The 18,591-nt window shown below is 35.3% G+C and overlaps 2 protein-coding genes and 1 long non-coding RNA gene across 3 annotated transcripts in view; 1 reads left to right on the top strand and 2 right to left on the bottom strand.

Moving 5' to 3' along the window:
• The first annotated feature begins 1,643 nt into the window (after positions 1–1,643).
• LOC136800320 (uncharacterized) overlaps positions 1,644–18,591 on the top strand; it is a 76,711-nt gene continuing 59,763 nt past the window's right edge. The window contains exon 1 of the mRNA XM_067056953.1: positions 1,644–1,782. The gene's annotated coding sequence lies outside the window, so the exon portion shown is untranslated. The remainder of the gene's footprint in view (positions 1,783–18,591) is intronic.
• On the bottom strand, positions 3,514–7,066 carry LOC136800324 (uncharacterized). Its single transcript, XM_067056958.1, has 4 exons — positions 6,865–7,066; positions 6,617–6,677; positions 5,945–6,145; positions 3,514–4,846 (listed from the first exon to the last, which is right to left on the bottom strand). The coding sequence occupies exons 1-4, from the start codon at positions 6,925–6,927 to the stop codon at positions 4,542–4,544; spliced, it is 630 nt and encodes a 209-aa protein (XP_066913059.1). The 5' UTR covers positions 6,928–7,066; the 3' UTR covers positions 3,514–4,541.
• LOC136800072 (uncharacterized) lies at positions 14,781–18,370 on the bottom strand. Its single transcript, XR_010845672.1, has 3 exons — positions 18,295–18,370; positions 17,665–17,856; positions 14,781–15,449 (listed from the first exon to the last, which is right to left on the bottom strand). It is a non-coding gene; the product is annotated as an uncharacterized lncRNA (long non-coding RNA).

Here is an 18,591-nt window from a genome sequence, read left to right on the forward strand (position 1 = left end):
TTCTACCCAGCCCCGTTGCTATGTGTCCTGTTGCTAAGACCTTTGCTTGAAATCGAAAGCAAAACCAAAATAATTTAATCGATAAAGTGAAAGGAAGTCCTGACTGTAAGTATTCCCATGTTTCTTTATGGCTGGGGATTTGAATTCCATTGTTTTCGAGCCAAAAAATCCAGTAGGGACTGGTAGGGATGGAAAAAGAGCACATATGACATTTAGAGGCTCCATCGGGGGTTTGTAAGGTACAAGGACGAATTAATTTATGGTGCTTAATGGAGGGGGATGCTTATGGAGGAAATATTTGAGAGTCATTCACACAGATTCACATACTTTTGGGTTGTATTTCCATTGCTGTAATTTTTTTTTACTAAAATAACAACGCCCTTCTTTGTTCTTTAGATTTTATTAAAAGACACTAAATAAGAATTAAACATGGCAGCTGAATCAGAAGAAATACCTGGTTTCGAATTTGAGGCGTATAACCCATTTGCAATTCGAAGTAATTCTGCCTTAGTAGAATATTGTCGTGCATTTTTAGCATTTGTTTCTGGATCAGCGGCTGGCATTCTTGGATTAACTGGATTGAATGGTTTTTTCTTTTATATGATTGCGTCAATCTTTATGTCTGTATTGTTAGGACTGAAAACTCAGTCACAATGGGATCGATATTTCTTATCTAAATGGCATGTGTGGACAAATGGTATTTTTGGTGAACTGTTTACTTATCTTTTAGTATGGACATTTATGTATGGTATTATTCATGTGTTTTGATTGGACGATATACAATTTTATCGAATTTATAGTTAATACCTTTGAAAATTGAATCATTCATATAACTTTTGGCTACATCATTTAAAACATTCTTAGATTGGTTGGTACGAAAATCAGAATGAAAGTGAGAGAAAAAATCAGTTGCTTTTTTTAATTGCATGCATTTTTGTCGTTGCAGTGTGCAATATAAAACTAGTAACACTGGAGCTGAATTATCATGAGATATGTGATAAGATTTATAATTTTTCAAAATATTTAGAATTTTAAGTTTTTGTAAATTATTTTATTATATTTTACTACAACTTATTAGATGATCATGGGATAATAGACTCCAGTTGTAGTTGATCCATATTTAGTATTTGGAAAATACCTTTAGAAAAAGTTCTCATTTTCCCCCTGACATTAGGAAAAATCCCCTTGCCCCCTTGACTTCTGCCTTTTTTGTTATTCTCCAAATCATAATTGTTTTTGGAATGGCTTAAGCCTATTACTCTCTTGTGTATAAAATCATGGCTTAGTAAGCTTATCATTTAGGCGCACTCATGACTTTAAATCCTATTTCTGCAGATTTCTGTACTTAATAAAAGAAATTTGAAAAGTGTGCCTTGAAAAATCAAGGTGTTAAGTGTGTATAAATGTGCCTCAGTCAATAATTTAATGATTATTATAATAGACTATCGTGCGGAGTCCTTAAATGTCTTTACTGCTGGAATGTGTTTAGTACTCACATATTTTAAATACTTTAACCGCAACCTTTTTTGCTGTCCTTTTAATGTAATCTCCTCACAAATTCCAGGGTACTGACCCTATGGTTTTTCCTTTTAACTGTTGCAAGTTAATAACCATATATCATTCCTTTCTCCATTTTCATTTTTAGAGAAAAAAAAAGGTTAAATAATTCAAATGAGAACTTTCTTTTCATTTGCATGGTTATAATGAGATATATGTTCTACGAATTCTTGATACCTTAAGAGAAAGTGACGTTTGGTTATAGAGGAAAGTGCAATAGATATCGTAAGTCCTTTTTATTTTTACAGTTTTTAATGTAATCTATGTTAAGGCGGGGCGTCAAATGTCAAAGGCAGAAAATTTCAGACATGTGAATTAATTAGTTTAAATGTTATGAAATTGGCGTTAAAAAGCATTTTGCTACCCAAAATTGGCTTCAAACGGCTTATTTAGGGTCCAAATGGGTGCAATTTTAAACCCAATATAATTATTTTGTTGTTTCTTCATAAAATCTAGTACAACAAATGAAAAAAAAAAGATTTGCAATAGTTTTGACATATGACCTGAAAATCCATTTTTTCTAATTTTTGCCTGTAGTGCCAATCAGTACCCCCAGGGGGCTCGGCCAATTTTGGACTTCTGACCTTAAATCATAAAAAACACCACATGTTAAATTTTCTGACTTTTCCCAAAAAATGACATTTGACACCCTATCCTATCAAAACAATGTTTTCAAGTCTTTCTTTTTCGTCGTACACTTTTTTTTCCCTTAAACATTGGGCTGAGGCTGGGTATCTTAAATTTTTATTATTCTATAATAATTCCAGCCTGGCTATGCTTGTAAGCGTTAAGGTTATATACCTTAAAGACGTGTTTTGGGCTATCAACCCTTCGAGCATCTTCCCATTTTTTACTAGGGAAGCATTGCAGCCCCCCCCCACCCCCTTAAAATCTCAAGATTAATAAATGCTATGACTTTGAAATTTTGACAGGGGACAGATTAGGCGCATCTCTTCTTTAGAGCCTGTAAAGCAGTGGTTAAAATTTCGGAAAATACTTCAATAGGCGTACAAACTATGGCGAGCCGACCCTTTCAAAAGTTTTGACGATTTTTGGTTCTTTTCTTATTTATTTTACGCTACCGGCCAATCAGCAAAAATTTGTGTTCAGAAAAAGTTTCTTCTGGCGAATATTTTGTGTGCTTAAAGTAATTGGTCTGGTAATTAAAAAAAAAATTTAACATTATTTCCTTGATCTCCAAGAATATTGGTTCTTCTTACAAGAAAAGTGTTATATAATAATGTATATGCTGTGTGTATTAAAATATATAAATACCTAACAACTCGAACAGATACGAGAAGAAGGACTCATCGGAAGGAATAAGGAAAACTAAATGACGCTCGGAATCAGAATACTGAGATATGATGTTTGGAAGTTTTGTTCGATTTGTTGTACTTAGACTGGATAATGCTTGGTCGCAAGATAGTCGGCCTAGATAGAATATGGCAGACAATAAGAAATATATAAACTATTGTTAGATAGATAATATCCCATAAACATAATATAATTTTATGTGGGCTGAGGACTAGGCGTAGAAGGAGATTGTGAAAAGTGTGAAAACTATTGTAGTTGATTCAATTTGGCGTAAAAAACTGAGGTAATGTACGAAAATGCAAGAGAAACAATGTTTATATAGATTCTGGTAAAATTAATACATATAACGTGTGGCCCTAGCTGATTCGCTTGTTTGTAACACCCCCTTCTCACAGACCCACTGGGATCCCTTCCCACTGGAAAATTTGGCCAAAATATCGTCCACAGTGGAAAATTAAACTCTTTAATTAAATTTTTATCCCTATTGAAAATAATCAAAGAAATAAACCCCCACTGCAAAATATTATGCTGTTTTTCCCCATCCCCACTGCATTTTCTTACTTTAAAGCGATGGAATTTAACCTCCCCCCAGCCATAAAAAATATGGGAATATCAATCCCTGTCGAGTTTTAGTTCGTTATTTTCATCCGTCTACTGGCTGAAGACATTCCACCGGGTCTGTGAGTAGGGGGTGTTTTGTATCAAAATGTGTTGAAAAGGATCCAATGCTAAAGCTTGGTCTTGATTTCAAGAACGATGTCCTTATTATGAAATTATAGATAGATTTTCCGATTATTTAAGCAAATCGCATTGTATTGTTAACGCGTTTTACCTGTCTGCGATCGCAGTTCTTCGGTATTTTCATCCAATGAGATTTTATCATTTTAGCAGCAAAACAAGCACTGTGATTTAACCCATTGAGTTTAAAGCCCGAAGGATATAGAGTAGAATCTCTTACCTTTCCCAGTCAAGGACAAATGATACCACTTATTTCTTATTGCGCCGACGGATTGTATCTAGCAGTTCCTTTGTTTTTGAGGACTGCATTTTTCTAAATTTTAGCGATAGATTTTACTTTTAAGTTTGTGTAAAAACCACAAGGGGGCGTTCTGGATGGGAAATAAGTGGCTTCATTTGTGTTCACATAAGTGTTTTTTCATTTTGTAATGGATATTCAAAATGGACACCTAAAAATTTTCACACCTTGAGCATGATGACATTTCTATCAGTAAGGTGTCACAAAAATTAACACATTTCCAATACAAATTTATTTTTGATGTCAAATATATCGTTTAAACCGTAATTTATTGAATATTTAGGATAAAATAAGCATTTTTGACTCTGAGAACAGCCCCCTTGTTTTGAACCTTCCCTAAAAGCCTAGTATAATTAGGGTTAAATATTCTTGGAGGAAAATTGGCAATTTACACTTTAAATTGCTCTTAAAATTGGTATTTTTAGGTTCAGTTGCCAAAATCCTTAACGGTGTTATTCAAGCAATGGTTCTTTAATATGTTTGACCATGCCCAGCTGGCACACAACGTTGTTTCAACGTTCATCTAACGTTATATTGATGTTGTGAACGTTAGATAAACGTTGAAACAACCTTGTGTACCTGCTGGTCGATGGTCACCCACTTCTAAAGACATTTTACAACAAAGAATCTTTTTTTACAAAAAATTGTAATGTTTAACATTCTTGATTGAAGCGGGGCAAACAGCTTGCTTAGCATAAAAGGCTTGACCAGCAAACACTTTAACATTATAAAATTGTTTTGCTTCGGTATTGACGACAGAATGAATTTCTTCTTCATTGATGCGAATGAAATATCGATATTTACCGTTGCTTATGTATCGTTGATGAATTTCAACGTCCATAGTTTCGTTGACTGCTAGGGTGAAAGGTATGTTCTGTCGATATGATTTATTTCCGTTGACGGGCGCACTAATTTTCATCTCGTTCAATGTTGGGTTTCCTTTAAAAAAATGAAAATTAACGATAATATAGACAGAGAGGTTTTTCATCTTTTGTCAAGTTACGTAATTTCTGCCACTAAGAAAGCAAACGTTCGATCTGCGAGGTGTCGTATCTACAAATTCAAAAGTTTGCATCCATAATGGCGGAAACGGGCTTTGCTGGACATGTCAATTCTTACAAATTCTAGATACTTGTTTGCATTTATTGATAATGAAAAAATGAAGACGTCTTTTACAGTGGCAAAATTTTATGGAAAACTTTTACTTTTCACAGCTTCAAATGTTTAAAAAACTACTCTATACCTTTAATAGAAATTTCGACCCTGGAGATATAAGAAATTGTTTACCCTCTACATCAAAATGCCACCCTCATCTTAGACAGGAGAACCGTCTTGTACTTTTATAACCTGATGTATACAGGACGGGTATGACCTGTGAGGCAGATTTCTGCCTCAAAAAGTTTACAGTGGGAAATTCGCATTTAGCGATGTCCTCACTTACTAAAATGAAAACAAAATTTCGGACCTCACGCTTTCTCTAAGAAATTGTGACCAGTAGAAGAATAACAAAATTTGATTGGCTATGTTTTCAACCGTTATTAGGATCTGGGAAATTCAAACTCTCAGCCCATACCATGCTATATATTTCGCCATCAGTATATAGAATAAGAAATCATAGCATGGATCTCCAGGCTACCCTCGTTTCAGACCAAAATCAGGTGCAGGTTGTAATTTAAACTTTTGGCACCTCCCCGGTCCGGGTGTCAGAAAAAAATTATACAATTTTAAAAGGTACCTTAAGGGAAGAAATTTTTGTGGGACAAATTTTCTCGGAATTCGATTTCGCGGTTTCTTGACAAATCCGCGAAATTAAATTCCGCGAAACACAAATATTCTCATGATTAAAAAAATCACCTATAAAATTGGTATTATTAGGGCAAACTAGAACATTTTAAATAAAAAATCCTTCTCAACTGCGAAATTAAATTTCGCGAAACTTCCGAATTTTGAGCTGTGAACCGCGAAATTAAATTCTGCGAAAATTTCTTCCACTGAAGTTAGTATTATCAGAAGATTTCTTGATAGAAAAGATACTACCTCCGATCGTAATACTTGGGGTTCTATCCCCGTACACATCATTGTTTCCCCCTTGAGTGAGGTGAAGAACTGTGCAATAAGCGAATGTTCCATCCCCGACATAATCCAACGAATGAAAAACGGATTGAGAATCTGAAAATCCATTCTGGAGATAAAACTGGAATATAACTCCGAGTCGGAAGTGCCTTGTTAAGGCTATTTCTAAAAGAAAATGAATACATAAAAAGACTTCCAATAAAAGTGTACATGTCAAAGTTAGTTGATTTTTTATTAGAACCCAGTTTATAAGAGTTTTTAGGCTGGGCGTGTTCTGAGAAATTCTGCGATTTACAAAATCTGACTAAATAGCTCTGAAATATGTCAATTGTTTTCGTTACAACAGATTTGTTTGGAGACTAATTTTACGGTTTATTAATTGTAAGAACGACAATACTATTTTAGACTTTTAAAAAAAATACTGGGGCATTCGGGAATAAAAATAAAGATATCCTCCTCCGTCAGTAGTATAAGTGAGTTTTTGTGTTGTGTTTTTCTGCTACTTTTACTGTCCTTGATTTTGCGGGTCAAAACTGCGGGTTTTCCCAAATCACTTAAGACACTCCGCCGTCCTTAAAAGTGCAAATGCTTAAACTCGATATAGACTGAAATATTATTCTTGTATGTATTTCTTACCTTGTTTGCCAACAAAAGTAACTGCTTCTAGTCCATGATTGTTTTCTGGAATGCCCAAAATCTGAAACTTGAAATGAAGCTTATAGCTTATTTTATGCTGAAAATTTCCCGTGGATTTAAGATTTATATTAGATTTATTAAAATTCACGAAAACGCGAAATGTAATGTAGCAGAAATTAAGTACCAATCTAGCAAGGTAAGTTTGGTTTAAATTTTCACGGACGCACTTTTGGAAAAACTTTACTCACTTTATTGCTGCACGTTGATTGGATAAGAAATGATGAGAACACCAAAATGTCCAATAAAAGCATTTTTTTTTCTCCTGATTACAAGATATTGCATAAATATACAGTGTCTGAAAAAAACCGGAACAGGTTTATATCAAGTAAAATCATCAACACTCATTATTATTCTCAAGTTCATAATAATTTAACAAGATGAAATTTCTTTGGGCCATCAATAGTTATTCAATGCCCAGGACAATCAAAATGGTTTTTTGAAAAAGAAATCAAGCTATTCCATTTTTTATCCAATAGGGGATGGATGAACAGTTCCAGGGGGTAATCTGAGAAGAATTTCCAGGGGGTATAACGGAGTATTTTTTTCATTTTTCTAGAAAGGTTAAAGTTTATTCTAAAATTTCTAGGGGGTAAAAGACTGATTTTAGTTCTTCCTGCCCTTACTTTTAAGGTATGTAAAGAATTTTTCTAAGGGTTCTTTTGTAAATTTTGCCATTTTCCAGTTGGTATCCGCACATTTCTAAGAATCTTTATTTGCCTTAAAAAGGGTTCGTCCACGCCCTGTATGGAAATTTAATGGAATAGCTCAATTGGGTCATAAATTATATAAATTGATATTTTTATTAATGTATAAGTTTTTTTTTGTTTCGTTTTTTTCCAGGACACTGACGAGTCAAATATTCACTTTTCACCCTTTTTTAAATCATGTTTTCATTTATTTTTAGTGTAATATTTTTCAATTCGAATTATTGATCATTCTGAATTCAGAATTGATTTTATCTCAATCGAAATTCTGTTGGGCGACATTCAAGTGTGAAACATCACTATTAGTGACTTCTTAAATTCGTTGGAAAGTCTCCTGTACAATTTCATTAATAATTTATTATTGTTTTCACCCGGGTATAACTTGATATAAGCGAAATACACCTTTTCGACCGTAGCCGCCAATTGCCTCGCGATCATTTTTTTGTCCGTTTTATCACCCTTAAACCGTCCCAGTCTTTTTTTTCTCACCTATGAACAATAAAAAAAAGGCTGGGCGGTTTTAGGGTGGTAAAACGGACAAAAAATGCCCACCCGGCAGTTAGCGGCTACGGTCGAAAAGGTGTATTTTGTATTTGTGTTTTTCTGTGACGGAGACGGTTATTTTCTGATTTGTCTACTTCCTGATCAACTGGGATGACGGTAAAGCAGTTTTACCGTTCTCGATTTCACGGGCTAAAAGTGCGGGTTATTTCAAATCATATCAATGACTCCGCCGCTCTGAAAAGTGCAAAAAGTGCAAATACGCAAATTCACTATAACCCTTTAAAAGGAGAAATCTCACGGGGGAGCGAATTCTGCTCTTGTTTTTGTCCAGAATAGCGGAATTCACTGAACACGGAATTGCGGAATCTAGGCCCAATGTCGGAAACGGAAATTTTCTGTTTTTGTTCAGAAAATCTAATACTTCATTTTAAAGCCAGTCTTTTTAAAGGGACATAAAAGAAATAAAATGTAAACATTGCGCGAACCACGTGTCATCAAAAAGAACAATAAAATCATGTGTCCAAAGCAAATTTTTCAAACAATCAAAATCAGTCATATTTTTTATTTTGACATGTAAAATTTGTTTTGATTTTGTATCCCGCTGCATACGGTTTGTTTACAAATTTCCTCAGTACTTTTATGTCCCTTTAACGTTGGATTTTGATCGGTGAAGAAGCAAAGAACTTAAAAAATACAGAAACTGATATTTTTAATGTTATGATCATCATTTTTAACAATTTGCATTATATATTCCTGATATTATACTCGCAAATGTCCGATAACTATTATGTATTATTTTCATGTCTAGTTTTTTTATAAGTGTCCTTCTTCAAAACCTTCTCATGAGACTTCACATCACTGATGCCCCTATATCCTCATATTTTATTATCTCCCCTGCATATAAATCATCGTTTAAAAAGCTAACCTTATGAGATACATAAAGTTTTGGTGAATTATCTTACCATAGAAAGTAGCTAAGAACATCAAATCTTTTTTTAAGCTATTGAGAACTGATGTTTTTTCTTCAACTGACGTTCAAAGCGTAAAAATTGAGAAGTTTTTAATGAAATTCTTTATGAAACTACAGATTTAACAGCTAAATTATGATTCAAAAGAAGAAGATTGTCACGCTGATTCTGCTGATATATTTTTTGCCGTGCAGATTGGAGAATTCGACTCACAGATCAAGATTTTCTCCTTCAAAAAACAACAACAAACGAAGATTCTGCTCGCCGATCCGCTTGTATGCAAATCACTGCGCTACCTTCCAGCTTAACATCTCAGGTACCAATATACTTTTGTCAGGAGATGTCGAAACGAATCCCGGACCACCTTATGCTCCCTTTCCTCAAAAACGGTTTGAAAAAAACAGCAAAACCGTTAGCTGTTACCGCTGTCAACAAAAATCTCACCTCTCTTGTGTCCATCCGAACAAGAAAGCTTCCGTTACCGAATGGATGTGTCAACAATGTTTACCCTCTGTCCTACTGTTCTGCAACGTCCGAGACCTCTCCCAACTCGACCAAGTAAGAAATAGCTCAACAACAACTCCAAGACCTTCACCTCGAAAAACTAAATCAAAATAAACGCTGGCATCAACATCAACCCAGATCTCGAACACCTATGGGTTGAAATCGAGGGAAAAAACAAACACTCAAAGCTGCTCTTATGCATCACCTACCAGCCGTACTTCACGCAGAAAGGCTTGAAATCTTTGAGTGCATTATTGGAAATGCTACTCTAGATTGAACTGGTAATGTTGTGATAACTGGCGATTTTAATTCGACCTTCTTTCAAACTCTCAATTCAAAGACTCTTACCTTGAAACCCTTCGTTCATTCGACTTAACCCAATATGTCAACTCTCCATCTCGCAAAAGAGTATCCCTCATCGATCATATCTCAACGAACACCTCGTGCTAAGTGAAGTTCTGTAACGTCCTTCCGACACCGGAAATCAGCGACCACGATGCTGTATACGCCTACATGAACACCCGTGTTGCGAGATTCGAACCTCGGCATAAGATAATCCGTGACATGAGAAACTTTGATTTACCTGCGTATGTTGCTGATACCGCCACTGTTCCTTTCAACCTCGTTTATGCGACTGATTGCGCTGATGATAGTTTAAACACACTGAACTATTCACTACTTAACTGCATCGAACGCCATGCACCTCTGAAAAGAATAAAAGTCACTCGTTCACAAGCAACCTGGATGAAGAACTTGATAATCAGTAACTTACAAAAAGCCTGTCACGAAAAGCGAACTTTAGTTTTAGCTCATCAGAGAAAAACAGATTCCGACTGGATAGAATTCCGAGAAGCTCGAAATACTCTAAAAATACAGGTAAAACACACCAAAAAAACTTTCTACCGTAAACTTCTCTCATCCAAAAAACCGAAAGATGTCTGGAAGCTTATTCACCGAATCCTCCACCCAAAGAAAAGTGTTATCAATATTCAACCCTCCGAATTAAACGATCACTACATTTCCACAACTCCTAGAATCCTTGGATCACAGCCAACTTCAATCGAGGAAATCCAGCTCCTTCTTCAAGATCTTGCTACAAATGTCGAGCATGAATTCGAATTCCAACCTGTCACATATGAACAAGTAGTCGAAGAAATCAAGAATCTTCGAACTGACTGCTCTTCTAGATACGACAATCTTCCAGTTTCACTCATCAAACCTATTGCTGATCATCTTGCATCTCTACTCACGCATATAATCAACACAGGTATCGCCGAAACGACCTTTCATCAACAGTGGAAAATCGACAGAACACCTATTCTGAAAACCGAACAATCTACCACTCAAGATCAATTCGAACCTAATACCGTGCTACCCATACTCTCCAAACTTTTTGAACGTTTAATGGCAAAACAAATCGTAAAATACATCGACCAACATCAGATATATAAGCAAACCCAATCTGGCTTTCGCAAACGTCACTCGACCGAAACGTTGCTTATTAAAATTCGAGATGATATCGTTCGTTCATTGAACAAAGGGGAAATCACACTCGCAGCATTTCTTGATTATTCGAAAGCCTTCAACACGGTTGATTATAAGACACTCATAACCAAACTACGGAAAATCGGCTTCTCCGACAAGGCCGCGTTGCTCATGTTGTCATACCTCAGCGATCGCAAGCAATTTGTTCAGGTCGACGACAAGCAGTCTGAACAAGGCAATGTTCAGTTTGGTGTACCACAAGGCTCCATCCTCGGACCGATCTTGTTTAATCTATACACCGTGGACTTACAAGACAACGTCGAGGGTGGTAGTACCAACCAATATGCTGACGATACTACAAATTACGAACATTGTAGACCTAAAAACGTACCAGACGCAATCATCAGAATGACACAACGCCTAGATCAGCTCAAATATTGGTCGACCAAAAACAATCTTGCGTTCAACAACAAGAAGTCAAATATCATACTCTTATCGACTTCCAGAATGGGTAAGCTGCACGCACTCGCTAACCCAACCCATCCGGCTTTCCATATTTATTATACAAACGAATTGATCGAAAGAGTTACCGTGTATAAACTGCTTGGTGTTCAGTTCGGCGAAAATTTGAACTGGGAGGCTCATGTTAACAAACTTTGTCAATCGGTATATGCAAAGCTATATGTTCTTCGATACCTTCGTCGCACTGCATGGTATCGCTTACGTAAGCAACTCGCAGAAGCACTATTGTTACCCAGGATCAACTATTGTTGCTCGTCATTCTGGAACCTTCCACAATATCAATTCAAAAAACTTGATAAGCTTCTATGTCGAATCGCACCCTTTGTAACGCTAAAGTATTCAACAACTGAGGACGTAATAAACCTTGGCTGGTTACCAATGCAACAACGGGTTGAATTCGATAAAACTTGCCCACAAGTCAATTCATCTGGAGGATTTCCCATCATACCTAAAGGGCTTCCATCTGAGAGCTGCTGGTAGACCAACACGTAATATTGAAGAGATTGCTTCTAGTTATGTACGTAATGCATCTGAAAAACTGTTTATTGGCAAGGCAAGTCGCCTTTTGAATTATCTCCTAAAGGCTATTCGGGAAAAGGTTGATTCTATTAAATTTCGCAATTCTTTAAAAAGAATATTTATTAGATGTTAGTCTTGCAATATATATTATGCAACATTAGTTTATGACACTCGACAAATTCGACATTTTAACAATCACTACTAGTAAGACTTCTATACTAACAACAATTCAATATCTCCACAATTCTCCAATCAAAGTTGCAATTTACTTCTAGTTTTGTCTATTTTCTTTCAAGTCCCTAGTCTCCCAAGTTGTCGATAAGATAATAAATATTTTATTTTCTATATTTCAAATTTAAATTATTATATCTCTATTACTTCATGTTTAGCCATTTTTCAAGCAATGGAGTTTTTTTTACTTTGAACCTATTTGAATACCTTAGCCGATCCAATCTCACTTCTTTTTTTCACAAGCTTATTTTCAAGCATCAACCCCACATTCAACAACACTACTTTTGCTCTTCTTTTGTTCCGACAAATTATTGTTTAAGATAAATTTTTATTTTATTGATTTTTTCAAGCATCAATTTATTTCATATTTCTCAATCCAATGCTGTCTACTATACTTAGTCTCCACCATTTAGAATTTCTCCGAGTTTTAAGCCTTGCCTGCAGAGTTATATCTTGCAGAAGTGAATAAGCCTCACTGAAGAGATATATAGCTCTGTATTTCAACTTGTCCAGATAGGGCAGTTGTACAATTTATCCAAGCTTCAATCTATGATTTTGATCTCAATCGAGCGAATAAACTTTTTGGTCGTAAGTATATTTTTGCAAATTGAAAATTATATATTTTTCATTGATGATTTGTGTGCTATCAGTGACGGTAACTTGTTTCAGTCTGTTTTTATAGAGATCCAGATGAGCTTGAACTCAAAATTGAGCACTCTGGTAATATTTTTAAACCTGGATATTACCATTGTCGGGATTTTTATTTATAAGTTGTTTGATAAACGGGATGCATTTCCTTTTTTCATAGTCCGAATGCCACATAAAGGTGCTGAAAACTCAAAGTTAGATTGCAGTCTTCGACGGGTTAAATTTCGTCATTTTTCAGAATTTTCAAGATTTCAACTCTCTCAAGATTCACTCGTTCACCAGCTCTTGCGGTAAGCGGTCACGGGCGTATTGGGCTTCGAACGGGTTTCTAGTCCAATTTTTTAAATCCTCATTCTTTCCCCACTCTTTCCATCTTATTCTTTGAACTGTAAAATGTGTGTGAGAGCCACAGGGTTGGATAGTGGCAATCCAATCCCAGTTCCTTATCTCTTCTAATATCTTTACTCTTAGGTGCCAAATAAACGGGGGGGGGTGGAAATTTTTTGAAATTTTAATAAACGGGGGGGACCTAATTGCCAGGGGGGTTGAAAATTGTACTTCTGAAACCCCCAAAATAAGATAAATATAGTCTAAAATCAGGCTATTAAGAGCAAAATAAGGGGCCTTCTCTTTGACAGCTGAAAATATTCTTAAGAATTAATAAACGGGGGGGGGGGGGTCTTTATAAGGGTCCGGGGCGGCGGGGGTTGGAAAATTTTCGAAAAATTAACAAGCGAGGGGGGGGGCACCTAAGAGTAACGTTGTGGCAGAAACGTGAAAGTAGTAGAAAGTATACTTCTTTTCTCATTGTTATTTTAGTTTCTTCGGCTGGTTCCGTGGTTCTTACGTTTTAGTTTATTTTATATTATTGCGCGCGGGTTATACTTTCATTAAACACATCTTTTTACTATCTTTTATCTGTGATGGTGTCTAATTAACACTGCTTGGCCTACCTACACAACCCTATTTCCATCATATTTTCGTGAGAGGCCGAAATCCTGTGTAGGTCGAAAACTGAGGAACAGATTATGTGTTTTCTTGAAATATTTTTTGACTCATATTGAGTTACTTCTTTCCATCTTAACAATCTTAACGGGGCCCCCAGCGGTTTGCGTGATTGCGTGAATGGGCATTTTCGGTTGTGTGAATGCCTGAAAATTGAAGAAAAAAATGCGTGAACGTGTGAATTGAAAAAACTTGCGTGAACGTGAAAATGCACTTTTTGATTGCGTGAAAGCGTGAATCTGGGCTATCTTGTGCGTGAATACGTAAATTTTCCCTTTTTTCCACCGATTATATGCAGTTTTCCTGATTATCCAATGTTTCCCCGATTTTTCCCGCAAAATTTTCCGATTTCTGAAAAATCGGGTTATCAAAGAAAGAAACTCAAGAGAAATTTGCGTGAATGCGTGAATTTCGAAAAAAAAATGCGTGATTGCGTGAATTGAGGGTCTGTTGGGGGGGGGGGGGGGGGCTCCTTAACTCATATTGAATTGCTTGCTTACTGATAGTCATTTTGGATCACTAGTTTTGCATTGATGGATTTCTATTTCATCATATTTTCCATTTCAACTCCAACTTGATTGATTTTCTGTGAATGTTATTCATTCTAGATTTTTGTTGTAATTCGTATTGTCTTTTTGTTTTGTGGGTTTTGTCTTTAGTGTTTCCATTTTGAGTAGTTAAAGGTTTTACACTTCTAGACCATATATATATTTTTTTTACATAATAATTTATTTATTAATTTAGTTTACTTGTTATAAATAGGACGAATAGCCATTGAGATATATGGAAGTGCCTGAAATGCAATTAATTAAAAAATAAATTAAAAAATAATAATAGTAATAAAATAATTAATAATAATAAAATGCTGAATAAAAAGCTAACATTAAGAGATTCATCCTGAATAAAATACTAAAAAACACGTGCACTTTGTAATATCCACGTTTTTATTCTACAAAAAGTTTGTGTGTTTGACATTTTTAACTGATGCAGGGCAAACCCCAAAAATGGACACCTTGAGCATGATGACATTTATATTAGTAAGGTGTCACAAAAATTAACATATTTCCAAAACAAATTTATTTGTTATGTCAAATATATCGTTTAAACCGTAATTTATTGAATATTTAGGATAAAATAAGCATTTTTGACTCCGGGGACAGCCCCCTAGTTTTGAGCCGACCCTAAAAGCCTAGTATAATAAGGGTTAAGCATTCTTGGGATAATTGGCAATTTTCACTGTAAAATGCTCTAAAAAACGGCATTTTTAGGTTCAGCTGCGAAATTCCATGATAGTGTTATTCAAACAATGGTTCTTTAATATGTTTGACCATGATGGTCACCCACTTCCTAAGACATGTTACAACAAAGAATCTTCTTTTTACAAAAAATTGTAATGTTTAACATTCTTGATTGAAGCGGGGCAAACAGCATTCCCAGCAAAAAAGGCTTGACCAGCAAACACTTTAACATTATAAAATTGTTTTGCTTCGGTATTGACGACAGAATGAATTTCTTCTTCATTGATGCGAATGAAATATCGATATTTACCGTTGCTTATGTATCGTTGATGAATCTCAACATCCATAGTTTCGTTGACTGCTAGGGTGAAAGGAATGTTCTGTCGATATGATTTATCTTCGTTGACGGGCGCATTAATTCTCATCTCGTTCAATGTTGGGTTTCCTTTTCGATAAATGAAAATTAACGACAATATAGAGATATACCGGGTGACCCACGAAAAAGTTCAGACGTTTCCCGATGTCTTGAGGCCGAAAAAATGTCCCAAAGTGCTTGGAGTTTTGATATTTAGAAAGTAGATATCCTAACTTAAAATTTGAGCCATCACTTTTTAAATTTGACCAACTTGTTCTCTACTTATGAGCTTTTAAAGTCAAAATTCACTTTTCGAAAAGTGTAAAAAACACGTAAAAAAGAGGTATTAAATTCATGCAATCAATTAGAAAATCACTTACAAATTGACTTATTCAACGAGTTTTATGACATTAATAATTAATAAAAACACCTTTGAAAGTAGTTTTTGTTTAAAACAAGACTAGTTTTTATAAAAATTGGCGCTTTCCTAGATTTTTTTCAAAAACTGTATATCAAAAACGTCTAAAAATACCAAATTTGATACCCCTTTTTTACGTGTTTTTTACACTTTCCGCAAAGTGAATTTTGACTTTAAAAGCTCATAAGCATAACAAGTTGGTCAAATTTAAAAAGTGATAGCTCAAATTTTAAGTTAGGATATCTACTTTCTAAATATCAAAACTCCAAGCACTTTGGGACATTTGTTCGGCCTCAAGACGTCGGGAAACGTCTGAACTTTTTCGTGGGTCACCCGGTAGAGGTTTTTCATCTTTTGTCAGTAATTTCTGCCACTAAGAAAGCAAACGTTCGATCTGCGAGGTGTTGCATCTACAAATTCAAAAGTTTGCATCCATAATGGCGGAAACGGACTTTGCTGGACATGTCAATTCTTACAAATTCTAGATACTTATTTGCATTTATTGATAATGAAAAGATGGAGACCTCTTTTACAGGACGGGTATGACCTGTGAGGTAGATTTCTGCCTCAAAAAAATTTACAAGGTTTTCAACAAAAGAAATTATGACAAATTTATACAATTTAATAAGGAGAAGAAAAATCAAAATTCAACTAAAAATACTTTCACCATATTTTTTAATGTGCATTAATTTTAGTGTCCCCTTAAAAATTTTAAACATCAATTTTTACGAAAAAGGCCTAAATTTAAGAACATTTCTTCTCGCAAAATAAGTACATTTGTATACAAATCCCTACAAGTTTCTGAAAAATAGAAAAGCGAGCGAAGCGAGCGTATTAAAAGGAGTAAGAAGTCGTCTCGGACGACGCCGGGACGGCTAGTTAACTATAATATAGATGGAAAGGTATTTCATCTTTTAACAAGGTACGTAATTTCTACCACTAAGAAAGCAAACGTTCGATCTGCGAGGTGTCGCATCTACAAATTCAAAAGCTTGCATCCATAATGGCGGAAACGGACTTTACTGGACATTTCAATTCTTATAAAACCTAGATACTTGTCTGCATTTATTGATAATGAGAAAAATACCCTGCATAATTTATGTATGAGAGCGGTTTTTACGACACTGTAATTATTGTCTTTGTTTTATCAAAAGATAATCAATATGTCATAAACGTCTGCACTCCCTCATAAATTTTGCAAGGTATCTCGCTACGCCTATGTATACAGGACGGGTATGACCTGTGAGGTAGATTTCTGCCTCAAAAAATTTACGGTGGGAAATTCGAATTTATCGCTATCCTCACTTACTAAAATAAAAACAAAATTTCGGAACTTGCGCTTTCTCTAAAAAAATGTGTGACCGGTAAAAGAATAACAAAATTTGATTAGCTATGTTTTCAACCGTTATTAGGATCTGGGAAATTCAAACTCTCAGCCCATACTATGCTATATATTTCGCCATCAGTATATAGAATAAGAAATCATAGCATGGATGTCCAGGCTACCCCCGTCTCAGACCAAAATCAGGTGCAGATTGTAATTGAACTTTTGGCACCTCCCCGTTCCGGGCGTTGGAACACTTAAGGAACCTTAAGGGAAAAAACTTTTGCGGAACAAATTTTAGCGGAATTTAAGTTCGCAGTTTCTCAACAAATCCACTAAATTAGATTCTGCGAAACACGAATTCTCATGATTAAAAAAATCATCTATAAAATTGGTGAGGGCAAAATTATTAGAACATTTTAAACAAAAATCCTCTCAACTGTGAAATTAAATTCCGCGAAACTTCCGAATTTTGAGCTTTGAACCCCGAAATTAAATTCTGCGAAAATTTCTTCCACTTAAGGTAGTATTATCAGAAGATTACTTAATAGAAAATATAGTACCTCCGATCGTAATACTTGGGGTTCTATCCCCATACACAGCACTGTTTCCCCCTTGAGTGAGGTGAAGAACTGTGCAATAAGCGAATGTTCCGACATAATCCAACGAATGAAAACGGATTGAGAATCTGAAAATCCATTCTGGAGATAAAACTGGAATAACTCCGAGTCGGAAGTGCCTTGGTAAGGCTATTTCTAAAAGAAAATGAATACATAAAAAGACTAGACCAATAAAAGTGTACATGTCAAAGTTAGTTGACTTTTTATTAGAACCCAGTTTATAAGAGTTTTTAGCTCTAAATAGCTCTGAATTATGTTAATTGTTTTCGTTACAACAGATTTGTTTGGAGACCAATTTTACGGTTTATTAATTGTAAGAACGCCAATTCTATTTTAGACTTAAAAAAAAATACTGAGGCATTTGGGAATAAAAAATGGGTATCCTCCCCCGTCAGTAGTATAAGTGAGTTTTTGTGTTGTGTTTTTCTGCTACTTTTACTGTCCTTTATTTTGCGGGTCAAAACTGCGGGTTTTTCCAAATCACTTAAGACATTCCACCGTCCTCAAAAGTCCAAATGCATAAACTCAATATAAACTGAAATATTATTCTTGTAATAAGAGAATATTTCTTACCTTGTTCGCCAACAAAAGTAACTGCTTCTTGTCCATGATTGTTTTCTGGAATGCCCAAAATCTAAAACATGAAATGTACATCCATTAGCAAAGGCGGTGAGTTCGTTTGTCAAGCCTTTTTTCAGACACTCTTTACTTTGACTTGATCTCCTATTGGGTACCGTGAGGCCCACAGCTCAGCATTCTCCGAACTCTCTGAATTTTAAGCTGTGGAGACGGACTGTAAGAATTTTACTGCGCATGTCTCAATCACATTAATATCCAAAGAGCACTTATCCCATCCACGCGGCATATTTC

This window comes from Clytia hemisphaerica, unplaced genomic scaffold (assembly GCF_902728285.1).
Source record: "Clytia hemisphaerica strain Z4C2 unplaced genomic scaffold, Clytia hemisphaerica genome assembly, whole genome shotgun sequence".
NCBI lineage: Eukaryota > Metazoa > Cnidaria > Hydrozoa > Leptothecata > Clytiidae > Clytia > Clytia hemisphaerica.